The 26,695-nt window shown below is 31.6% G+C and overlaps 3 protein-coding genes across 7 annotated transcripts; 2 read left to right on the top strand and 1 right to left on the bottom strand.

The window, feature by feature from the left end:
- Window positions 1–5,628: 5,628 nt before the first annotated feature.
- Window positions 5,629–8,795, bottom strand: LOC106756336 (nucleolar GTP-binding protein 1). Its single transcript, XM_014638723.2, has 3 exons — window positions 8,647–8,795; window positions 6,231–8,287; window positions 5,629–5,971 (listed from the first exon to the last, which is right to left on the bottom strand). The coding sequence occupies exon 2, from the start codon at window positions 8,267–8,269 to the stop codon at window positions 6,236–6,238; it is 2,034 nt and encodes a 677-aa protein (XP_014494209.1). The 5' UTR covers window positions 8,270–8,287; window positions 8,647–8,795; the 3' UTR covers window positions 5,629–5,971; window positions 6,231–6,235.
- Window positions 8,796–10,758: 1,963 nt separating this feature from the next.
- Window positions 10,759–14,804, top strand: LOC106754385 (tRNA-specific 2-thiouridylase MnmA). 2 transcript variants are annotated; one of them, XM_014636400.2, is made up of 10 exons: window positions 10,759–11,168; window positions 11,251–11,325; window positions 11,417–11,470; window positions 11,821–11,899; window positions 11,998–12,125; window positions 12,583–12,666; window positions 13,151–13,234; window positions 13,497–13,648; window positions 13,938–14,088; window positions 14,179–14,804. In XM_014636400.2, the coding sequence occupies exons 1-10, from the start codon at window positions 10,833–10,835 to the stop codon at window positions 14,509–14,511; spliced, it is 1,476 nt and encodes a 491-aa protein (XP_014491886.1). In that variant the 5' UTR covers window positions 10,759–10,832; the 3' UTR covers window positions 14,512–14,804. The 2 variants fall into 2 exon arrangements, with proteins under 2 accessions (XP_014491886.1, XP_014491891.1); XM_014636405.2 differs by having other exon boundaries at window positions 11,025–11,168; window positions 11,255–11,325.
- A 576-nt stretch (window positions 14,805–15,380) lies between these two features.
- LOC106756416 (GTPase Der) lies at window positions 15,381–22,201 on the top strand. Of its 4 annotated transcripts, none has more exons than XM_022778417.1 (12): window positions 15,381–15,773; window positions 15,861–15,934; window positions 16,505–16,588; window positions 16,732–17,025; window positions 17,753–17,892; window positions 18,764–18,851; window positions 19,102–19,284; window positions 19,745–19,906; window positions 20,059–20,252; window positions 20,825–20,975; window positions 21,414–21,579; window positions 21,716–22,201. In XM_022778417.1, the coding sequence occupies exons 1-12, from the start codon at window positions 15,476–15,478 to the stop codon at window positions 21,784–21,786; spliced, it is 1,905 nt and encodes a 634-aa protein (XP_022634138.1). In that variant the 5' UTR covers window positions 15,381–15,475; the 3' UTR covers window positions 21,787–22,201. The 4 variants fall into 4 exon arrangements, with proteins under 4 accessions (XP_022634138.1, XP_014494326.1, XP_022634136.1 ...); XM_014638840.2 differs by having other exon boundaries at window positions 15,382–15,773; window positions 15,861–15,928; XM_022778415.1 differs by having other exon boundaries at window positions 15,382–15,773; window positions 15,858–15,934.
- Window positions 22,202–26,695: the final 4,494 nt, after the last annotated feature.

Genomic DNA, 26,695 nt, shown 5'->3' with positions numbered 1-26,695 from the left:
GTAAATTGCAATTGAAGGAAGTGGTCACTTTAGCCTTCTTTGATTTTGTCATGCATATTCCTCCGCATAAAGGTGAATCATGCTAGAAAAAGAAGAAAGAAATGGTGCAACAGATAATTGACTTTTTGGACCATCTTTTTAAAGCAGCAAGGACAATTTCATACATATGGACAATAGCAGTTTCCTTATATAATAAACTAATTAACGTTACAACCTTCAAAACAAGTTGACATGGTGACCCCAAATTTACCTCGTTTTTTATTTGGAGGTTATATAGCATTCTGCTGACGTACCTGTGATAATATCTTAGCCATGAGGGTTAATTAATTAATTAATTAATTAATTAATCCATTTTCTTTATTTTAAAATGAAAGCTTGAAGCAAAACCATGCTGAGAGGAGTTGTGGTAGTTGAAGTGGTGGAGCATATGTAGGAGCCTAAACACTTCTCAAAAGCTCATTCGATGATTGGAAGAAAGCATAGAAAGATAAATTGCTAGCTGCGTAACTGGTGTGAGCACTAAGATAATTGTAATGCATCAAACCAAAACAAGGAAAATCTTTTCAGTATAAGGGATAAAGTAGAGACCCACTTCTGCACGAGGAAAGAAGTTCCAATTGGAATAGGGATAATGGCTACCCTTTCTGTAGTCTCATTCTGTACACATTTATTATGATTGTTCTTTTTCATAGTAAGTTTTTGTTTGTAACCACCCTATACAAGTTCTACAAACTCAAAAAGGCTTGAAAGATTGTCAAAAAGTTGCAAGACAGTACAAGTAAAAGTTAAAAGAAGCAATCAATTTAACAAATTGGCATCCCCCAGAGGGACCAAAGTGGGTGGATCACACATTTCTGTCACAAAATCATGTGTTTATGAAACTACGAAAGTGGCTACAGATTCGCTCGGTTATTCAAGAAATATTGCAAGGGATATTTGCCAGAGAGAAAAAGAAAAAACACCTCACAGTTCCAATTTATGTCGTTAACAGCACATCATATTGCTTTGACTTCAAATAATATAATGATTAATAGCAGTTTAAGCATGATAGTGCAGCAGCAGGGTGTAGAGAATATGCGTGAGGGTTCGTGTCCACAAATCGAAAAACCCTCAACACTAAATCACATCATAAGAAATGACCCATTTTGAAGTTGCTTCGAAATGCATTCTTAATGAAGAAAAAAAAAAGTGTAGAAAAGTATGATTAATGAAAGTAGAGAAGGAGGAGAGAAAGAAGCAAGCGAAAACCATGAACGTAATGTCTTAATCGGTGTTTGAATATTGTTACGTACGGATAGAGTATCTAGATAGCTAAAATTGGTGAGAGAAGTTGTGAAATGTGAAGGGTTGAGGTTTTCCATGCTTTGAGAGTACTGCATGTTTTAGAGAAAGTATTTGCACTGTTGATGTTGATTACCTCATAAATAAGCAAGCATGACTTTAGTTAGATGAGAGGGAGGGTCCTACCAACAACAAACTTGCCATTAAAACCCTAGCAATAAATTAAGAAAGTGCAACCACCAGATCAGTAACGGACTATAGCTATCTCCTAAGGCAGTGGACATATGATACGGGGAATGTTTTCTTAGGATACATGATTCTCATAACACACACCTACAAACAAAAACAAGATGATGGTAGGTGTCAAATTATGAATAATCCATATCAAACTCACTCCTGCTCTTCGATACTATTCCACACACTAAAACTAATCCACCTGCATAAGCAATACATTGCATATGATAATGGTAATTCTTACCATGATCTATGGTACAATTTCCTTACTAAATCAACTCTTTTGAAGTTTGAAATATGTTCAATTCGCATGGTGCCATGTTTTTGCTGAAAGTGCAAGTTGAAGGACGCCCAACCCCCTTCAGGGGCGCCCAGGCGTGGACTTTGCAGTGCAACTTCTTCAAATCTTGTTTTTGTAACTCTTACTTGGCTCCCCACTCTTGATAGTTTGGATGCTCTTCCAAAGCACACAAAGTTCCTACAAAATTTGAGGAATTAGTGATGAAAACTGGTATGTGTAACATAAGCTGAAGTTATTCACAAAGTTAGATAAAAGAAAGAATTAATCATGTTTCAAGCTTCAAGAAAGTTGATTTAGTAGGAAAATTGCACTATAGATAATGGTAAGAATTACAGTTATCACACTACTTTCAGCTCATTTTTATTTTCTAATTCATTTAACTATTTCACTTTATAATGATTCATAGGAGAAATTCAAACTCACCCTGCATCCTTAATAAATATATATATTTTTTGAGTAATGGTAAAATGATATATATTTAAATTAATTTGACACACACACACATATAAACAGTGGTACCATGACAATTTTTTATATTCATTTGACACAGAGTATAAGGATAAAATGGTCATAAAAGTGTAAACTTTTGTATTTTTTTCAAGAAATGAGAGAATAAAAAGTAAGCAAGGATAGTCTCTAATGAATGTAAAAAATTTAGGTGTGTCAAAGGAATAAAGGGAAGTTTTAAATGAATGAAAAAATTGTGTGTGTCAATGTATTGTTATTGTAAAAGTAGAGTAACGGTATAGTGATGCACTTTTACATTTATTTGACACAGTACAAGGTAAAATATTATAAAAAATAATAAACTTTTGTATTTTCTCAAATTCAAATTATCCAATAAGTCTGACTTATATATATATATATGGGTTTGTTAACACGCGTATGCCTGTTTTTCAGTTGGTACGTTTTAACAATGTATACCGGATTATAGTAGACAAAAATATCCTCATTTATCATGGATTCTAACATAGTAAGAGCAACAAATTACGATATCACGACGGGTTGTTGTGTGTGGCTGAGGGAGAGTATGGAGACGAGAGAGAAACAAATTGAATAAGTGAGGAAGGTGGATTAGGGTTAGGGTTTCTGATTTTTTTTTTCAATTGAGGCAATAGGGATGACAGAGAAAATGTTGGAGTGAGAGAGATGAAAGAGAAAGGGTTGAGAGGAATGAGGGAGGTGAGTAAGGGTTTGATTTTTTTTTTTTTAGTTTTGAGAATGAAAATTATTTAAATATCTTTGACCTTAAAACTTAGAATTCATGATAAATGATGATATTTTTGTCTACTATAATCCGGTACACATTGTTAAAAAATACCAACTGAAAACAGGCTTACGCGTGTTAACAAGCCTCTATATATATATATATATTAAACGAAATATTTATTTTAGCTTTCTAAAACTCTAGTATTATTTTTCATATATTAACAAACCTTCTTCCTCCACAAATAGGAATAGACAAGCACGAGATAATTTCTCCAAAATTTTGTTGTGCCAATACGTAATGATATTTCTTCTATTAAAATGGTATGATGGATATGCTTTAAATAAAAAATTCAGTACATATATTAAGATTAATTCTAAATGCCTAATATTAGTAACAATATAGTAATAGTAATTATTATTACTACTACAGTAACGATAACAAGATTTTTAAAATTGTAATTGTTTGGCTTACTTGTTTCTTTTTTAAGTTGATTCAGTTTATGCAATTCCATTCATTATACACATAGAGTGAGATTCAAATTATCCAATAAGTCTGACTTATATATATATATATATATATATATATATATATATATATATATATATACATTTTATTTAATAATAAAGAGTGTTATAATAAGTTTTTTTTAATAATAATAAAATATTCAAAACCACTTTCCTTGACTGACAAGTATATATTAATAAATGTCACGGGAAACAAAATGTGAAAAACTTTTATGGCAAAAGAGAATTATTGTATAGAAACAGAATTTTAATGTATACAAATTTTTGAGTAATGATGTTGCGTGTTTCTTAATATTTATTCTTCGGATCCTTATTAACATGAGTCCATTTTCTTAATAAGTTCTTCTATTTAGTTTTAGTTAACTCAGTGTGACTCATTGAATATTTCTTGTATATGATGCTAAATATTTTAAAATACTATTACCTTACAAATATAAAAAAGAAAATGTTAAATTAATTATAGCTAAAATAATCTCAATTTTCGCATAATTACTAAAGCTGTTTAATAAATCAAATTATTATTCTTAAGAAAGACTCTGACCGAACAAAAATAATAAGAGGAAGTAGCTCCATTTACATTTTCTTTCCCCCTGATATAATATGTACTGGTTAATTAGTAAGAAGATCCAATTACTTCGATGATAAATTTTATCAAAAAAAAATTATTTTAAATAATTTGTTTGGACGTAAAAGTTATTAGTTGAGCATTAAATTAAAAGTTTCTGTCTATAGTTCATGCCAAATTAATAAACTCTCACAAAAACTATTATATATATATATATATATATATATATATATATATATATATATATATATATATTGATGATTAGAGTTTTTGTATTTTTCTCTTTGATCCTTTAAACTGCTGTTGATGCACCAAATGAAATGAGGCTTTATTTGGAAAATATTTTAATCAGTTAGGGTTCTTATAATACACAAAAAAACAGGAGCTGCAAATCACCTGAGTCTGTCTAGAACTTCATTTCCCACTTCTTATTACATGGCATGTTCAATTTTTTAGTTTTTGTCTCCTTAAAGTCAAATTTTAATATAAAATTAGTTTTATTAAATTCTTGTTCCTAGTACATATTATTTGTTTATTATTTATAAAAAAAAATAAAAATTGAAAAAAAAAAATGAATAAATCTAACAATTTTTTCATTATACTTGGTCCTTATCAAATCATCTCAATTATTCAACCAAATTAATGACACATACAATATCCTGAATCGTGCAAGGCTAGGAGCTTTTCATGCAGCACATTGCTCATAGACAGCATCCCAAAGAGCTCTGAGACGATTACTCCACAACCAAATTATTATCTCAAAACCATGCAGATTCTGATGAAAAATTAAACGTCAATTACACTGGTGGTACATTAAAAATGGGTCTAACAAATTTAAGAACAATTTCAAACAGATGAAGTTTAGACGCATGGTATGATATATGCTTCCAAGTTCCAACATCCAAATTAGAGTAAATATTTCTTGCATTATGGTTAACAATTTCAAAGAACATTACTTCCAAGAATCTCAAAAAGCACACGTGTAACAAGAACAAATTTATATTGGATGAGTAGACGCGTAAAATTTGGCGACTATAAATTAGTAATACTCAAGTTCCTATCCTAGCTATGTAATTTTCACCTCTCCGTTATCTACCTTAGTTTCCAACAATCAATATCAATCCTGATTGTTGAAAATATTAAATGATTCTGATAATGAGTGCTGCTAGGATTACACTACCATTAATTGGCCTCCAACAGTTTATCACTCCCCCTCCCACCTTTTTCTCGACAACCAACAGGGTGTTATCCTATCCTTTTAAACTGGTTCGTAAAAAAAATTGCTCGCGACCAAACATATAAAAAAAATATTTTATTCCTCGAATTTGAATAAGACTAAAAAAATAATGTAGCATTCGTCACTCCAAATTTTGATTGAGACCATTATAAGCACTTTTTTGTACTAGTTCCAGTCCCGCGCAAGACTAGAACATAATACCCTACAAATAGGAAATTTTAGATGAACGACTCAATAAACTAAAGAAACCTTCCAATAGCAGCACTCAAGGTTGAAGCACATGAAACAGATGCTCAATTGTTTGAGCATGTAAATACATATGAAACAAAACTCTGTTGCGACTCAAGCAATTTAAACAGTACCTCTTTCATACATGTCTCCAAAATTGAACCAAATAAATAAATAACAGCAAAGTAAGCTATAATGCTGCAACTTACATAATAGCAAGTTCAATAACAGTAATGATAAAATGAGACAAACAGTATAATGTAAACTTAACTCAGTTGCCATCATGGCACCTTAAACTCCAACGAAAACTAATAAATGAAACAACAAAACTTTAGGCAGCTGCAGAAAAATGACAACAAATGCCCCTCTAAATTGCAGAAAACTGCATCCCCTGCAGACAAAAATTAGTTTGTGTGAGATATGAATCTGAAATTAATCATATAAAAAACAACAAAACTTGTATATTTATAATTAGGTCACTCTTAAATTTCTAGCTAGAAAAATCAGCTACAATTCAATTCCTATGAATCAATAAAAAAGGTGAGAACTCATCACAGACAAAAATCAGCATTCAAGTGCTTGAAACACGAGCAATTAGTAAAACTTCAAACATCATAAATAAGGCAAGATGTGCACACGCGAAAACATACCAGTCCTAGCGTCTATCAGTTTTGCCAGTTGAGCGCTTCCCAGAATACAAGTGCTTGGGCTTCAGAGTAGGTATGACTCTATCAGCTTCTCCACGACGAGCATCCTTGTTTCTCTTCTTGACAGATTTCTTTGCAAGTTTAATTGCCTTGACCTTTTGAGCAGAATCCTTGAAACCTTCACCAGGCACAACTTCATGTGGTGGGCGTGACAGTGACCTAGACCGTGACAGTGATCTACTCAGTCGCTGTTTTTTGCTAGGCGTATCTCCATCAATATCCATACCATCTCGGCCATCTGCACCTCTTTCAGGTGATCTCTCCCTTTTCCGTCCTCTTGTAGAGACAGATCTGCTGCGCATTCTCTTAATTGCCAAAGTGGGATCAAGCCCCAAAGATGACAGCTGTCTTCCCATTCTCTCTGACGTGAACTGTTTGTCCTTGTCAAACTTTCTAGGAACAGTTGGCCTACTCTCTGCATTGCTCTTTTTAATCCTGTGCTGCTGGATGAGCAAGCTTTTCTTTTTCCTAATCTCGGCTAAAGCTTCTTTCTGTTCAGGAGTCAACTCAGATCCATCAATCTCAAAATCATCATCCTCAGCTTCTGCCTCTCTCATCCCTTCTTCTCTTTCCAACTCTTCAACCCTATGAAGAATATCAGGATCGATGAAATCATAAACATTGTGTCCATCCAAGATTTCAGGCAGTACATCCTCTTTCCATTCATCATTGGCTAAAATGTAACTCTTTCGCAAATTCATTGAGTATACACCAGCCCCACCATTCTCATCCTCGAGATCCTTTTCAGTTTTTCTCTTTTCCTTCTCAGCGGCTTCCTTAGCTTTAGCTTCTAAAACTGCTGCAGGAATACATGATGGTCTTTCCTTCTGGTCACGAGGCTTTGGTAGTGCAACATGAAACCTATTCAAGCAGTCATTCATTTTCTTTGATTTCATCTTTATTTCTACCCTCTGATTCAATAACCTTTCACATGCTGCATTTTTTACAGCAATTACCCCTTCTTCTGTCAAAGTGCTCATGGTCAACAATACACCGTCGTCATTTGTTGCCTCACCTCCTTGACCAACTATAGTCTTCATGGCTTCAGCTTTCATCTCCGTAACCAACTTCATATCTTCCTCCGATATCCCATCCAGCGGTTGCAAGTCAGTCTTGTTGCAAACTATGATCAGTGGCTTGTTCATGAACAAGGACTTGATGCTGTGAAACAGAGCGGCCTGCTGAGCAATACTGTAACCACAAGACCCAGAAATATCCAAGAAAAACAATATTGCCGCTCTCAAATGTGCTAGAGCAGTGATACTGCACATCTCAATAATATTACGATCTTCAAACGGCCTGTCCAGAATCCCTGGTGTATCAATTACTTGGTACCTCAGGTATTTATAATCTGTGTGACCAACAAAGAGAGACTTTGTAGTGAAAGCATAGGGCTGGACATCGACATCAGCTCTTGTAATTTTGTTAATAAACGAGCTCTTTCCAACATTTGGATATCCACAGATCAAGACAGTCCTTGTATTAGGATCAATCGAAGGAAGCCTAGCCATGTGCTGTCTGACTTGTTCTAGATAAGCCAAACTCGGGCCAATCCTCTTGATCACGGTGCACATGCGGCCAAGAGCAGCCACCTTAAGACACTTGCATCGATACAGTGAGTCACCGTACTTCAGCAATTTCACATAGTCTTTGGCAATCTTACTGATAAGATTCCTAGCAGTGTTGATTTGTCCAAGTGCAAGCTTGTAATGGTCTTTGTTGTAGAGCACATGGAGGAGATCCCCATAGAAGGGATGAATATCATCAAGCCTGGGGAACTCATCAATTATGGTAGAGAGCTTATCATAAAAATTCTGCTGAGTGTACTTCACCTTGCGCATGTAGAATTGGCGGAGCCGCGAAATTGCATATCCCTTGTGCACAACAGTCGGTGTCTGCCGCTGGGTACGAGAGAGGATGATATCAACGAAATCCTTCCCATTTGGCACCACAGTAATCTTCTTAAAATTATACTGAACCATCGCACCCTATCAAACTTCCTGCCACAAAAAAGTATAACAAAATCAAAAAAATAAAAATAAAAATCGTTGAAACAAAAAGGGGCTACAAAAGATAAACAAAAGACGGGTAAAACAAACATCAATTTTCATTCAGAAAACAACACTACCTGTAAATATATGCTAAATATACCATTATACAATTTAGATGAACACAATCAAATTTAGAACGAATAATAGCAGCCAAAAATAATCTTATTAAACCCAAAGAAGAACACATCATAAACTCAATCGAACATTTAAACCTGAGACCCCATGAACAATTCTGAGAAATCAATAAGACAGTGCATGGAAAACGGGGCGATAGGCGAGTGACAAATACTTAGCAAGAATAGACTTACCCTAAAACAGGTTCGCTTCTAGGGTTTGTGTCGTATGCGGCACAGAAGGTGTTGCGATCTTCTAGACTCTGTTTTGGTTGGAGGCTGCACACAGTCTCAAACATATACACAAGGTAGAACGAGGGTTTTATTTTGGAGAAGGTGACACAATGTCGGTTGCACATGAAAACGGGCTCAACAAGGCCCAATTTTAATTTTTATAAGTATCAGCCCAACCTTTTTTTATTGTATTATCTGATCGTAAATAATGATACAATTTTATATCTTTTAATAACTACTTCAAGAATTTGAGTAGAATATAATGTGTCATAAAAACTTTTTAAATTTAATTTATTATTATACATATGGTTTTGTGTATTTTTATGATAATATCTTAAAAAATCATAGGAATATATGAAACTTTTTCTTGTATTTTTATGATATTAATTTCAAAGGAATATTTGAAATGATTTTTAGATAATTGATAACGTGAAAATTATCATTATGATATTTACTATCATTTGTCATTTATAGATAGATGATTAAAAAGAATATGAAATTTAATTAACAGTGTGAAAATTAAACTAATAATTTGTTGAAAATTTTAAAGAAACTAAATATATTTTATCTGGTTTCGAGAAAGCTGGTTTTGCTATTTTTTCTTTGTTTTTATTGAATAAAAACTAAAAACAAATTATAATTTAATGTAAATAAGATATTCGATGTTCTTTCCTTTATGAAATATACGGGCTGTAATCTTTTTTATTAGTTTTTTAAAATTAAATTTAAAAATAAAATTTGTGTAAGTGATTTAATTATAATGTTTGAATCCAATAAAAATGTTAATATAGTAATTAAATAAAGAAAGTCATTTTTAATGTAAATTATATTAAGATCTGTATTTATTGAGAGTGTATGCAGATTGCAATTTGTTATAATAATGAAATTTGTCTATGTATTGATATTTAATGTTTAATGCATATTTAGTACAATATTTTTTACGTGCTTATTTACAACTATATCTAATTTCACACTAATAGTAACATAGGTATAACTTTACTTTTAAAATTTGAAGACATAATAATACAAAATAACGGAGCATGTACGAAAATGTAGAAAAAGTATTAGGAATAGACTATGTAGAAATATCTATAGTAGATTACTAAAAATATTAAGCATAAACAATGCAGAAAAATCATAAAGAGTGTATTTTTTTAAGAATAATATATATATATATATATATATATATATATATTTACAAATATAATTTAAAGTAAGATCTTGTTTGTCATGATTTATTGGGTTAAATATATTTTTAGTTCCTATACTTTGAGACAATTTTAGTTTTAGTCTATTTTTCTCAATTTTACAAAACTCTGGTTTTAGTCTTTTTTACCAATTATTTTTTAATTTTATTTGTTGTTTCAAACGCGTTTTCAGTTAACATTTAAGCAAAAATGTGTCAAACAGTGTAAACAATCCAAATGTTATAATGAAACGTGCTTGAAACAATAAATAAAATTAAAAAAATTTGGTAAAAATGACTAAAACCAGAATTTTCTAAAGAACTAAATTGTACCTTAGTTTAAAAATGGACTAAAACCAAAATTGTCCAAAATATAGGAACTAAAAACATATTTAACCATAATTTATTTTTTTTTAATTTTAAAAGTAAAATGTGAAATATTGAATTATGTTTGTACAAATAAATTATAATATTGTTTCAAATTATAAATTTATATTGGGTAAATCAAAACTAATTTGGATTTATAATTTAAAATAAAAAAGTGATTGTATTACCCAATTTTAAATCCATATTTTATGCATTAAAGTTTAAATGTTTATAATTTTATTTATTTAAGTTTAAAATTAGATAGTTATAACATTGCCCTTAAATATAAAATTACACGTATTACTTTAAATACTAATAACCCATACATATGAGACTTTTTTAAAAAGGAATGGATGAAAATGATTTCAAAGAGAGACGAAAATATGATAATTTAAAGAATAAAACGACATTTAATTCTTAACAATTAAGTGAACAACGAAATAAATAAATAATTGATTAGAAAGAACATTAGGACAAAATTCTTCAAAATTCAAACAAAATAAAAAATAGAAAAGGAAAAACCAGGAACAAATGTGTTTCCTGAAACGTTTTATTCTGACGAAACGCTAGACGGATGAGGAGATATGTGTAAGTGATGTTGAGGGTGGCTGTGCGATGGAATCTGAAGCCAATGGCTTCTCTGCCACTAACTGCCTTTACATACCAACAGCAACAGTTCCACACTCTGAACCCTAGGCCTCCATGTCGCACCTTCAGGCTTTTCTGTCGACCTTCTTCTTCCGCCGTTGCTCACACCTCGCTTCCTCTCTCCGCCGACTTGCATAGCTACCTCCGGTGCTCCTTACCGCAGAATTCGCCCCTCCGAGTCGCCATTCTCGTTAGCGGGGGCGTTGATAGCAGCGTCGCTCTGCGGCTGCTCCACGCCGCCGGCCATTCCTGCACCGCTTTCTACCTCAAGATATGGTTCCAAGTACGCCTTCATTCTTCGCTTTAAAATTGAATTGCGTGATCGATTTTACTGCTGTTGCTTTCTCACGCGTGGTTTTCTGTAGGAAGATTTCGAGAACTTTTGGTCTGAGTGCCCCTGGGAAGAGGATTTGAAGTATGCCAAAGCTGTTTGTAGTCAGGTCGCTTTCTTATCAACGCCTTTGTTGTGTATTTTGCTGATCAGAACATTAGTAATGGAAGTGCATATGGTGTTTATGTTTCTATTTGCAGGTTGCTGTACCGTTAGAAGTTGTTCATTTAACTGATGAATACTGGAACAATGTGGTATGCTGGACGATTCAGCTATTTTTGTCCAATATTTATTCACTTTCCGTTTAATGGGAATCTTCAATGATCAGTATAACTTATAATTATAAGCTATTTGTTTTTTCCTTAACATAAAATTAGTTCATGTATAACTTATAACAAACTTATAGGACAGTTAAATGCGAGAATTTCTATAAATTAATTAACAGCTTACTTAATTTTAACTCATGGGAGAAGTTTAATTCATTTTACCTTACTCTTTTCTTTTACAAGTGTTTACTAATAAGTTTATCTAGACAAGACTAAAATGGAAGTTGCAATAGTGTAGGTATCTTCTGCCTCGTGTTTGACTATTACTTGTATATCAGGTTTCTTACCTCATTGAAGAGTACAGTAGTGGCCGAACTCCTAACCCCGACGTTCTTTGCAATACAAGAATAAAGTTTGGTATACATTCAGTCCTATTCAATAAACCCAACCTGAGCTTGTTGTAGTATGTTTCGCGTACTTTCTTTCTGTTTCATTGATAAAATATTTTTTGTTAGGTGCGTTCTTGGATGCTATTGGTGGCATGGGCTTTGACTATGTTGCCTCTGGGCATTATGCAAATGTTATCCACCCTTGTGCTGATGGCATGAATGAGCCTTCTGTTCTAGAATTATCACAAGACATGGTACTCATGAATCTTGGTTCTGTTTGTCTATTATTATATGTAGGTGATATATTTGGGTACTTTCAGCACTGTCTGGAGAATCTCAATGATCAGTATTAAGTTTTGCATATTTCTCTACTTTCCCATTTATTATGCGGGAAAATACATACTGGTAGATCTTGTTTGTGTATATAAGTTTCTGATAAGTTTTTGATCATGTTAGAATCTGATTTGATAGTTTGCTATTCAATCTGTACCAACTTTCTGTTACACTACTTTTGGTCTGTGCATGTATTATGCACCTGACTAGATGTTGCCTGTATATAATGTACTTGTTGAACCCTTTGAAAAATATCAACAATTAGTTTCATTCTCTCTTTACTCTCTGTTTGCAAGTTTGCATTCTCTGCAAAATATATTTCTTCTATACACTGCAGTTCACATTCTATCAGACCTTAATGTGCTTTTGGAATTTTAGGTAAAGGATCAAACATACTTCCTTTCACACCTTTCACAATCCCAGCTGAAGCAACTTCTTTTTCCACTGGGTTGTATTCCCAAGGTTTGTTGTGAATTTTAATCATTTTCAATGCTTGAATTGTGTTTAATTTTGTCTGCAATTCAATCACTTTTTGATGTCTATCTTCAGAACTCAGGCAGTATGCAGTCAGAATATATTAATTAAATTTGTGTGCCTTTAATTGTTGTTTGGGATTTAAATTTGGATGCTGCACTTCAGTAACCATTAGTACGGGCCAACAAATTATCTTGCTCTATATGAAGTTTTTTCCTTTTCCATCTTGTGCATTTAAAAGACAATTGCTATCTTTTTTTCTATGATGGCTGACATGAGAATTTGGGCATGAAATTTTCTGAATGTATTTATTACATAGGTTTTTTAGTGCCCTTAATTGTAGGTTGATATTTGGATGCATTTTTGAAGTAAATCATTTATAAAAGCTATCACGTTATCATTTTCTGTAGCACTACATGTTGTTTTGAAGAAATATTAATCTATTTTTCATCTACTGCCCCGTCATCTGCAGGATGAAGTTCGCAGGCTTGCGACAAAATTTGATTTACCAAATAAGGATAGAAAGGATTCCCAAGGAATATGCTTTCTGGGCAAGGTACGTGCAGTGAACAGCTCCTTACATCATTTCTATTTCTTGGTTATGAGAAGTATTTACAAATCACTCTTGAGCTTTTAGAGGTTCTAAAAGGTAAAGATTAAAATATAAATGAAGTGAGACTTACGGCAATGTCCATATGAATTATGATAACCATTCTTTAATTTTCTATTTTAGAAAATCAATGATGCCATATTTGTTTGGGAGCAAGTGTAGAAGTTTGATTTCTTGTTTCTGTTTCTGTTCACTTTTTGAGTTATAGATAAGATTCAGTGAATTTGTTGCAAGACATATTGGGGAAAGAGAAGGTATCATACTGGAGGCTGAGACAGGGGATTTCCTTGGGAAACATCGAGGATTCTGGTTTTATACTATTGGTCAGCGTCAGGGTCTACGACTACCTGGAGGTCCATGGTTTGTTATCTTGGTGTTTCTTTCTAACATTAGTTGTATTTATGTGATAAGTTCCAATCATGTAATCATACAAATCATTTTGTATTGAAGATATATTCACGTTGTAGGTGCAGAAATATTAGATTATTAATACGATTTGCATTGTTCAATTTTTTCGATCATTATCTCGATTATTTTCTCCACATTGAATAATTTGAAAAAAAAAATCTTTCAATGTATTCCTGTCCAGATGTCATATTTGGGCTTGTATTAAAAAAAAAAATCATCCCATTTTTTTTGTCTTATGCAGGTATGTTGTCGAGAAGGATGTTAAAAACAATGTAGTTTTTGTCTCAAGAAATTACTTTTCCTTTGACAAAAGGAGGCGTGTATTCCGTGTTGGCTCTTTTAAATGGCTTAGTGAGGTGCCCCCAGGCCAGACAAGTCAGCTACAGTGCAAGGTGGTACTTGAAGATAAAATTCTCTTTCCTGTTATTTAAAACAGTTTCTCATTTTTGTAGTTCTGATTTATGATATCTTGACCTTTTCAGGTGAGACATGGTCCTGGATTCTATGATTGTAGCTTACAAATGGAAGTGGAAGGAGATGGCGAAGGTCACTCTGCAGTTGTCCGCATATCTGAAGATGATCAAGGCCTAGCAGCTGGGCAGTTTGCGGCCTTTTATGAGGGAAGAAGATGCTTAGGTTCTGGTGTGATTTTGGAGTTTTGGGATGATCATAGTTTTCCAGTTTGTACAAAAGCTTTAGAAATTGCTAGAATGGAAGATAAATCAATGCTTGGGAATCCAGTAAAAATAAAAGTTAAACCAGATAGCCCGCAAGAAGTATGTGATCCTGCCGAGTTAGCAAGTAAAATATCGTAAGGTCATAAAAATTCTTGAGTTGTTGACGCTGAACAAAGCAGGCAGACATGCAGCTTCCATATTCCCTTTTCAATTGGCTACAAAATGTTACTGCTAAACGTTAAGTTTATATTTTGAGCTTTGGTTCTGTAACATTTTATACAAATGTTTAGGAAGTAGTTTTTGTTGGGAATGATGGGTATTTAAGTTGAAATACGAATGTAAGATAGGCGACAAAATAGTGGCTTCCACACTATTGGATCGGATTGTGGATAAAGTTGAAAATGGAAAAGGAAAAGGAAAGAGATTGAGAAGTATAATTCTTAATATTAAGAGAAAAATATAGAATAAAGAGAAATAAGTCTAATGTTTTGTAGTATATTTTATTGACGAGGGAGAAAATTTTAAAATAATTGAATAATATAATAAATTATCTTTAGTATAATTTTTATAAGAATTGATATAAATTAAAAACTAGAATTTGCAAGTTGATGCAATTACAATGTTAGTGTTAATTTTTATTTGGTATTCCGGTATTTAAAAATATATTTTACAACTTTCTGCAAATGTTCAAAATTATATATGAAAACATCTCTAGTCCCATTTCATTATTTATTCTCACTCTGTATACTATATATATAGACTGTCATTTTATATTCGTACGACTCATGATTCATGTTGTAATTATATGATGAGTGAAAAATGGTTAATATATTCAACAAATCAGAAAATTAAAACTCCTATCTAATATCATCACACTTAATTTTTGTTAAATCACCCAGAAACAACAGCACCTTAATTTTTTATTACAAGATTTCTTTAATTGATAAAATTAAACTCCAAATTTAATTGGAAATATTGAAAAGAAAAAAAAAAGACGTGTGTACGGAATAAGATATTTGGGGTGAGGAAAGCAGAATAGAGATAAACCCCGCCAAATGTTGAATCCTGATAATTGAGATATAGTTACTTGCCAATCTATGCCATGGCACGCACTCTGACACTACCACCCATCTCTTACACTCTTGCTAAAACCCTAAAACCCATTTCTCCATTCCCCAAATCTCTTCCCTTCTTCTCTTCAAGCCTTTCTCGCCCGAAGCTCACTCGCCGCTCCCTATCTCGCTCCGTCCTGCGCTCTACCGTCGGCAAATTCTCCGGCAGTGTCGATGATGAAGAAGAATTAGAAGAACTGGATGAGCTCGATGTCATCGCCCTCGAGCAAGAAGCAAAGGACGCAGCCCAAGCTTATTCAAACTCTCTGTCTCAAGTTCTGAGCATCGGTGAATACATACATATTTTTATTCGTTTTTGCTTCACTTTGCAGTGAGATTTCAATGACCATCTCTATGGCTTTTTGAATTCAGAAGACGAGGAGAAAAATGATCGCAAGGAAACAGCTCAATCCCGCAGGAGGAGTACACGTAGAACAAAATCTGTTAGTGTATAATTAAGTTTTTGTTGTTAAATACACACATACATATATATAAGGTTTAATTAACTTTTTATTCCACTGTTTGTTTATTTTATTCAATTAGGTTTCATTACTAATAAAATATTCACTGTTTTAATTTAGGCGTAATACAATTTATAATCAATCTATAATAATAATTTATAAAACTAACCACCTCAAATTTCAAACGCACATTGTTGCATTTTTAAAATGGAGAGATTTGGTTGATTTTTTTAATTAATAGAAGGATCAACTGAATAAAATAAAAAAGATAAAAGAAGGTAACTAAGCCTATATATTACAACGATAATGTACTTTGGCAAGTTCTGGAACTCTACACAATGCCAAAGAATTCAAGCAACGAGTCTTTTTTTAGTTATATGAATCGGGAGATTTGTCACTCAGGCTTGAATTTACGACATTCTCCAGCTTAGATGTGAGTCACAGTAGCTATGAACAAGATACTTTTTCTTTATTGTTTGTAACTAGTTAGCAGTATTTCTTTTAAAGAGATTGAAGTAAACGAGACACTTACTGAAACTCGTCTAATTTGAATGGCAGATCCCGGACAATCTTCTCCAAAGGGTTGCAATTGTTGGAAGGCCAAATGTTGGCAAGTCAGCATTATTTAATCGTCTTGTTGGGGTATTGAAGATTTCTCTAAACTTTGTTTTTTCTTTATGTTTTCGTGTTTTAGGGATATAACATTGGAAATTCTGATGCATCCAAAACCTGAATGTGGAAATTGATTCGTTATAATATTCTCCTCTTTGATGCTTAAATTGTAGGGAAACAGGGCTATTGTAGTTGATGAACCTGGGGTTACCAGGGATCGTTTATATGGTCGATCGTATTGGGGAGAGCATGAGTTCATGGTAGTGGACACAGGCGGGGTTATCACTGTTTCAAAGTCACAAGCTACTGTTATGGAAGAGCTGGCTATTACTACTACCATTGGTATGGATGGTATTCCACTTGCTGTTAGAGAAGCAGCTGTTGCCAGGATGCCCTCAATGATCGAGAGACAAGCAACTGCAGCTGTGGAAGAATCATCTGTTATTATTTTCCTGGTCGATGGTCAGGTATTTTGTATGTGATGTCTTTTAATTTTCCTTGTCTTTAGCCGCATTTTTCTGCTTTGGGTATTCACGGTGCCTTATGCCCATACGCCACGTTTGCAAAAGAGGGTTACATAAACTGAGGGTGGTGCGAAGAAAGAGAGAGAGAAAATATGTATATGAAGATGGATGGTACCAAATAAAAGGTTGAAAATTATTCTGAGGTTGTGGGTGTTGATTTTGAGTAAAAGCTGGTGCTTAGCTGGGAAGTCTCGCATCTCCTGCGTCAATATTTTGGGTGCCACTTATATATCTATTAGACAACTTTACTTAATGCCAGTCAGTTTTAAGATGAAATTTGATACGGTAGTTGCCTATTCTGATAGGCTTGCCTGGTTTGATAGGTATCTGTGGATGAGTGTGTTGGGAAAGTCCCACTAGTGGTTATTCCATATTTGTATGGAGATTATTTCTATCCGGTACTATTTCTCTGTTTGATTTCTCTAATTCCACTATATAGAGGAATTTTATTATGATCGTGATACATATTGGAACCAGTTTATTTCTCTTGTTATATAACTTGGTTCCTATAATGGTGCGATCTGGCTACAGCTGACAATTATACACCATCAAAATGGGGCAATCTAATTTTGTTGTTTCAATACCTATTTTAAAAGCATGATATACCAACTGTTTCATATAGCGCTCCAAATCATGATCCAAAGGCAGTAATGACACATATGTTGAACAGGCTGGACTAACAGCAGCTGATGAGGAGATTGCTGATTGGCTACGTAAAAACTACTCAGATAAATATGTTATTCTCGCAGTTAACAAGTGTGAATCTCCTCGCAAAAGAATTATGCAGGCATCTGAATTTTGGTCCCTTGGGTAAGCTATTTCTGTGAGGATGCACTCCTGAGTGGGTGAATATTGCATGCCTAAAGTGTGGCCAAAAACAGTGGAAAATGGTCAGGACATTTAACCGGTTTATAAATAATGTTTGTAATCTGATGTTTTCATGGCATGAAGATCTAGTCCAAGAACATCTATAGCATGATTACTTTTGGAAATTCACGGTTATGATTTTGAATGTGCCTCAACAAAAATTACTTATTTGTATTGAGGTCAAAGGTGTTATTGATACTTGAGTGGTTAACTAACCAAAAGCAGTTAGATTAAATTCAATGACCACTAAGGGGAATCAGATAACTTAAGTGGTTAAACTAACCAAAAGCAGTTAACTCTTTCAATAAGTATACAGTTTAGGTGGTAGTAAGCCGATCTTTTAATTATGATGTGTTGTTGTGGTGTTAAACGAAGTTTGGTTAGATAGATGTGAATATTCGCTTTAACCCCAATTATGTTACAGAACCACCCTTTCTTTATTTCAATCTACTTTATTTTTTTTTTACCATGTGCAACTTCTTATTCCTCTTATTGGTTCACATGTGAGTAATTTAGAGTAAATAACCACGGTCAGGTATAAAATATATGTTGTTATGCATATTCTATTATTGATGCGAATAAGATATAACAAGTACACATTTATAAAGAAACTTAATTTCTCTGGATGAGATGGATCTTTTAGCAATCATAAAGATGTTCAGGATTACATCATATTAAAAGTATACGAGATCAACAAAAATATCCTTGATAATTTCTAAATCACTTCCCCCCAACCCATCATATTATTCACTGATCTTTCTAAGTGTTTATATTTTAATCAGCAAGTGTTGTTCTGTTGTGGTTACTACATCAGATTTGAACCACTTCCAATATCAGCAATCTCAGGGACTGGAACTGGAGAGCTTCTTGACCTTGTTTGTTCTGGCTTACAGAAAGTTGAGGTTTGTTTCTATATACGTTGCATTCTCTTCTGTTATATCATTGACAATTGGTAAATTTGGGTTTTATTTTGTACTTATAACGTTGCAAGCAAGTTGATTTGACTATACTTTGCATCACCAACTGATGCTAAGCGATTAGATTGAGGTGGTATTATTGTTGATCTCTATACAATTTAGGATCTTAATATTTATTCTTATTTCTGAGACCCTTAATTTTTCAATTTATACTTTACTTTATGGTGAACTATAGGAATCAAATATTCTTGATGAAGAAGAAGATTATGTTCCTGCAATTTCAATTGTTGGTAGACCGAATGTTGGCAAAAGTAGCATTTTGAATGCACTGGTTGGTGAGGACAGAACAATAGTTAGCCCCATCAGTGGCACTACTCGTGATGCTATTGATACTGAATTTACTGGTCCAGATGGACAGGTGTGATTCTTTTGTTGACTAACCAGTAAACACTTGATGCATGTAGCACCACAAAAAAATCAGGTCTTAATTCAAATGTTTTAGTAAATTTTTGTAGAATTGTTTAAAATGTCACATCGACCTCAAATATGACTAAATTATTGTTTATAAATGGATACAAATGTCACCGCATAAGTTAATTTTGCGAGATTAAATTAGGTCTAAAATTCATTCTTTTTAAGATGGTATGGTATGATCAAATTATAATATATAAATTGGTACAAATTTCATTTTGTATGTTAGTTAAGGTTGAGTTAGGTCTAAATTTATTATTTCTCAAAAAGGTGAAAATTTTGAACGACTAGTTAGTTATAAGGCTTTTCCAACCACAATTTAAGGCTGTAGATTGTCATAATGACTCGGTAATCTTTTATTATTTTGAGAAAGCACAATAATTATTTTGTTATTTTCTTTTCTGTAGAAGTTCCAACTTATTGATACTGCTGGAATCAGGAAAAGAGCAGCCATAGTATCAGCTGGGAGTACAACAGAGGCTTTGTCAGTGAATCGAGCATTTCGTGCTATTCGTCGATCTGATGTTGTTGCTCTTGTCATTGAGGCCATGGCTTGTATCACAGAACAGGTTCCCACTGAATTCTTTTGTTTGTGGCATGAAAACTATATTGTCTTTCTTCTGGTTATAATAAAGTAATGCTGCAGGCTGGAGGTAAATGGGATACTAGTTGTTTAATGTATGCTTTTCCCCTACTTAAACTATTTAAATGTCTTTTGAAGGACTACAAGATAGCTGAGAGGATAGAAAAAGAAGGAAAAGGTTGTGTGATAGTTGTAAACAAGTGGGATACGATACCAAATAAAAAGCAGCAGACTGCATTACACTATGAGGAAGATGTCAGGGAGAAGCTTCGTTCACTTGATTGGGCTCCAATTGTTTATTCTACTGCTATAGCTGGTCACAGTGTTGACAAGTATGTTTTATCTGGAAAACTATTGATTTTTGCTCTGTAGCATGCTAATTCCATGCTTTGAATTCCTCCAACTTTCCTTTTAAAACAAGTTTTATTTCATGGGGATGTGCAATAAATATCAACTTGTATCTCCCGTGGTGAATGAGGAGGTCATGCTTCATATATTTTTGTTGAACTTATCTGTTGTAAGGCAGAGGATTTTGGTAGATCTCAAGTAGTAGTCACATTATTGGCCGATGATGATTCTGTACAATTTTGTGTGTACTGTTGTTTCTTGATGTGTAGTAAAAAAGTTCTTGGTCATTTCTTGAGCTTGAGCAATGCACATAGGAATGGACTTGAGAAGCTGGCTCTTTTCAGAATAATTTTTATTTGGATATGGATTAGCTTTTGTTTTTTCTGGATGTAGCAAATTATTTGTCACAGATAAATTTTAGTTGTAAATAATTTTTCTTGGATGTAGACACAAGGTGTCATATATTGAACTTATTACTTATTCAGGTTTGATAATTTTCGTTGGAATTGATCTCCTAAGTGGACAGTTGATTGCTTATTGTTGTTTTGCCCAATAGGATTATTGTTGCAGCTAGTGAAGTTGAAAAGGAAAGATCTAGAAGACTTGGCACTTCTATATTAAATCAAGTAGTTCTGGAAGCAGTAGCTTTTAAGCCTCCTCCTAGGACACGTGGTGGAAAAAGAGGGCGTGTTTACTATTGCACTCAGGTATTTGTATCATGTTATGATGTTAGTTAATAGTTTTTTATTTTGTCTTTTAGTTTCCTGGGAATGTTTGGATCAATTCTTGTTATATCATTTTATTATTGTTCATGATAGAGATTTTCCCATTGCATTTATTAGGATGTTGTGCCTTGTTGACCTATTGGTCATGCATGAGTTTGAATTTGGAAATAGCCTCTTTTGCATATGCCGGTAGGACTACGCACATTGCTCCCTTATTGGCATAGTGAGGAGCCTTCTAGGGCCGGGACATGTTAGTTTTTGTAATGAATAATATATTCTATTAGCAAACATTTGTTACTAGAATGATTGAAATGAATAGTGCGGAAGGAATACTCAATAGCTCCTTTGGTTATACTTTTATGTACTCACAAAAATAAAACGTTTAATTACTTTATAGTCTAATGGGATCTCTTCTTGCAGGCTGCTATAAGGCCACCAACATTTGTGTTCTTCGTCAATGATGCAAAACTTTTTCCCGAGACTTACAGGCGGTATATGGAGAGGCAGCTGCGTGCAGACGCAGGTTTTTCTGGAACACCCATACGACTTCTATGGCGCAGCAGAAGGAAAATGGGGAAAGATGAAGGTCAGTATTCATTGTATCAAAATCAATATTGTTACTATGTCCCCCTCGTTTTGCTTTCATTGTTTTTCCTTTGCTTCTCCTACCATGAAAAAATGTATAATGATGCTCTAAGCATGCCTATATGGTTTGCTCACAGGAAAAGCAGTAACAAGGACCCAAAAGAATCTTACATCAGATGATCCAAAATTGGTACCAACTGCATCATAGGTCAAACAATTGATCGAGGAAGAACTGACTGTTATGTTTGTGTTGGAAGGAAGTGAAGAGGCTTTTCACCCGGGGCTACTTGACTACTCAAAAATGGTAGTGCTTCTTGAAAATCCATTAAGGTTAGTAAAATCTCCACAAGGACCGGATGGGTGCGGAGAGTTTGGATGAGGATCTATCATTTATACAGTGATCATGATCATTCTGTAATTCTTGAGTGAGCACTTTGTATTCATGGGGTCGTAGAACATTCTCTCTCAACAACTGCATTGTAAATTTATTTTTGTAGTAGTTGTTGAAGCAAAAGCGAGTTCTGGATTTCTAAGTCTGCGACTCCTCTTATTCAAATATTTAAGCTGCACATCTTCCAGTGATCAGGTTCTCAGTCTGAAATGATGTTTTTTATTTTTGCTAAGCAGTTGCAGGTAATTTTTGTCGTTGTTACATATATATATATATATATATATATATATATATATATATACGCTGATAGTCAGCTGCATTTACCTGCTTGATAGGTTTAACACACTATTCAGTTTTGTTTTAAACTGTTTGTTTCTGTTTCAGAAAGAACTGACATTTTCGGTTAAATCTATCTCGTAGCTGTGTTGCAGCTGACTGCCTCCTAACGTACATTCATTTTTACCCGTCACATTAGGCAATATTTGTCCCTAATTTCATTAATCACAATACAACTATAATCACAAGATAAAATCATTATTAATACTGCTTCCGTCATTTATAAACAAAACTATTTTTAATTAATTTACATTCATTGAAAATTGATTTAATACAATTATATTTTAAACATATATATACATTTAAATGATCGACTTCGAAGATTTGTGTTTGAGTGTGGTGACATCACTTGAACCAAGCCTGTGTTATTTCACATATACGGGGTCATGTTTGATAAGTGACAAAATCTACTAAATTTCTATATAAAAACACTAAGATATATTGAGTGTGAATATGTGATTCTGAGTGTTATGATAATTTTAGTGATTGAATTTCCATTTCTATACAAATTTGAAGGAAAAAAAAATCATATAAATTAATTTATACATAAAATATTTTTAACTGATAAAATAAAGTAGCCTATTTTTTTTTTTTTCTTTTTTACAGTTTGTTATAGAAACTTAACTTGCATAGACTTTTTATAATACATTCTTATTCAACACATTCTATTAAATTTATTGAAAATTTACAAAATGCCCAATAACTTTCTTCTTTCTAATATAATTAACCAATAACAAAAAAAAAAATTTAGAAAAGACATTAAGAAAACTGTCATCCTTTCCTTTCTAATAAATGTTTCCTTATGGGCAATATAAAACTGAGCTTTCTCTCTTTGGAATAAGTATTGAAACAGTGGTGACGTTGCTGGATTCTTATCTCAGCAGTGTGTGTGAGTGTGTAGAAGGTGATGACAATGCTTCTATTTAATGCAACTCTCATTCTTAGATGATGTTGGGATGCCTACAGCTCTCATATATATAGTTGTAGTTTTAATTGCTAGGCTTTTGCCTAAACCTGTTTTACTTCCACGCATCCATTATTATAGTAGGGGAACAAATATATCTATATATAATACTTTTAATACATTATAATTTTAGAATTCATATATTGTCAATGTGAAACATGTTACACCATTAATTATTAACAGAATTTATTATTAGTACGACTTTCATGAAAATCACAGTAAAATGTAACATTGTTTCACATGACGATTTCTAATTAGATGCTGGTGTAATAACTAAATTTATATATAACGAAGTTAAAGTTATTTCTTGGTCTAAAATATAAAAATTGAATTTAAAAATAAGGAAGAATGAGAATGATAAAGTGGTAAAATAATAAGTGGAATTACTTTGCACCATTCTGGTGTCATTGTCAAACATTTATGCTAATAATGGTTGTCCAGATGGGCTAGTACTACGCGTCACTCTTCTGAACCGCAAACTTTATTGCAATCTCAAAATAATGACTAATGATGGTTAAACACAACAGATTCTTTTCCCGAGGTATTAACTTGATTTAGAAGCGTTGATGTACATTTTTTTTAGTATTATATTACTTTTACATTTGTGTTTACTATTCTTTATTCTTTATTCTTTATGTGTTTTTTTATGTTAATAAATATATATTACATTAAAAGATATTTAAAAATTGAGAAGAAAATAAAAATATTTTTAAATTTATAGTTAACTTTTAAATTAAATTAGTATGAAAAATTATTTATAAATTTAAAAAAGATATAATATGTAAAAAAATATAAAGTAAAATATAAAAATATAAAAAATAGATTATGTAAAAATATATTAAATATATTGGTTATAGATACAAATAAGTGTATGATTATATTGGTTGAATGTATATTCTTACACTCGTATAATCAATGCATTGACAGATTCATCTAATATCTAATGTTAGACTTATCTAATCAATATGTATATATACTTATGTGTATTACAAAACATGTCTAATAAAAGAATAGGTAGAGCTATCTAATGTGTATTAATAAACTCATAATATATGTATGGATAAAATTGTCTAAAGAATATTTCTAGACTCATTTAATCAGTGTATGGACAAATACATTTAATGTGTGTTGCAAGACTCATTTAGTGTATGAATAGACTCACTTCGTGTGTATTCTTAGACTCGTCTAATTAATACATATAATAAACTATTTTTATGTTTTATGCACAAAATACTTGTCTAAGTAATATATAGATAAATCAGTATAATATGTATTCCTAAACTCATCTAATGTATATTGTAAATTCCATCTAATTTTATATAGACCGTCTTTATAGAATTTCATATAAGTTATATTTGATGGTTCATTTTAAATATATATATATATATATATATATATATATATTATTTATTAAGTAATAATAATTTAAATTTTTCATACTAAAATATGAAGAATATTCAATAATAAAAATATCTATATTGTAACTTATATAAAATAAATGGATAAAATAATAAAATAATACATGTTACAACAAAATAAATATAAAAAAAGAAATTAAAAATGTTAAATGATTAAAAAACTAATGTTTAGGATGTTTGTCAACCAAACAGAGTATTATTTTAATATCTTCTTTTCTATATTAGGATAGATTTTTAAATTAGTTATTATGAAATTATTAGAAATTTTCCATCAATGATTAATTTATAATATATTTTAGTTTAAGTGAAAATTACAAATTAATTTTATAAAATTAAATTAGATTTTAAATTCACCTTTTAACATAATATCATAATCATGGTTTAAATAAATAAATAAATAAGTATATATATATATATATATATATATATATATATATATATATATATATATATATATATATATATATTAGGGTTAAATATGTTTTTGGTCTGTTAAAATTAGAATTAGTCTTTTTTCAAAACTTTGACCTAATTTACTCCTCTAACTTTAAAAATTTATGAATTTAGTCTTTTTAACCAAATTTTGTTAATTTGATTTGTTGTTTCAAACGCGTTTTTCAATTAACATTTAAGCAAAAATGTGTTAAACAGTGTAAACAACCCAAATACTATCCTGAAACGTTCTTGAAACAAATAAATCTAACAAAATTTAGTTAAAATGACTGAATTCATACATTTCTAAAGTTGGGGGACTAAATTAGACTAAAGTTTTGAAGAGGAACTAATTCTAATTTTCACTAAAAATTAAGGGAACAAAACATATTTAACCATATATATATATATATATATATATATATATATATATATATATCGAATTAATTAGAAATAAAATCAATTTATAATATATAATATAAATTTTGTATTTTAGAATGTGTTTTGTAATGTTGAATTAAATTTAAAATGTACTTTTAATTCAAGATAAATATTGTAAAAAGAAAATGTGTACTTTTAAAATTCTTCAAACATTTCTATCAAAAAAGTAAATTTTTTTACATGCTTAATTTAAGTAAAATAAATTCAACTCAAGAAAAATACACTTCTATTTGCATGTTTCTATTATATTAGACTTCCTTTACATATAAGTTATGTTATGAAGAACACTTTTTATACACACTTTCCAGAATTATCTCTGAGAATGCATTTAATGATCTTAGATACGAACTACAACCAAATACATTTATTTCACTTAAACAGGACCACACTACATGGGGACAATCAACCCAAAATTTACAAGATTCTATAGTCTATTGCCACCACCTATATATATAATAATACATAATTGAGTATTATTACTGTCATTTCATTTTGAATTTAATAAACTTAAATTCAGGTCACCTAAAAATAAATTTTACATAATATATAGTTAGAGTATTGCTATTTTTTTTTTAATTTAATAAATGATAAAAATACATGTACTCATAAGATTTAAAAAATTGACTGAGATCATATATTGTATTGTTTAGAAGCATCTCATAAATTTTCTAATATGATCCATTTTCCAAGACACATGATGAGAATGATGAAGCCTACCTTAACAGCTCTCATTAACTGCACCATCACCATCACTTTTTATTAACCACCAACTACGTGTGCTGCATCTTTTTTATCATTTTCAAATTTTAAATAATATATTTAAACTAAAAATAAATATTCATACAAAATTATTTAAATTCATTCTTTATGTATATTATAAGATATACTATTTGTAAAATATATATTAGAGTATAACGTTTTTTCTTGAGGGTGCATGTGATTGATATTATATAAATTGATATCAGTACAATTCAAATAAAATTTGATATCACTTTAAAATATTAAATTTATAATTTTTTTATCTGTATATAAACTTACTTTAAAAAAATAAATTTATAATTTTTTATATGTATATAACTTTGTCATTTTTATTATATATAAGATTTAGACTCATCTATATTATTTTCAATAAAAA

This window comes from Vigna radiata, chromosome 2, assembly GCF_000741045.1.
Source record: "Vigna radiata var. radiata cultivar VC1973A chromosome 2, Vradiata_ver6, whole genome shotgun sequence".
Lineage (NCBI taxonomy): Eukaryota > Viridiplantae > Streptophyta > Magnoliopsida > Fabales > Fabaceae > Vigna > Vigna radiata.
This window is presented reverse-complemented; position numbering and strand designations above follow the sequence as displayed.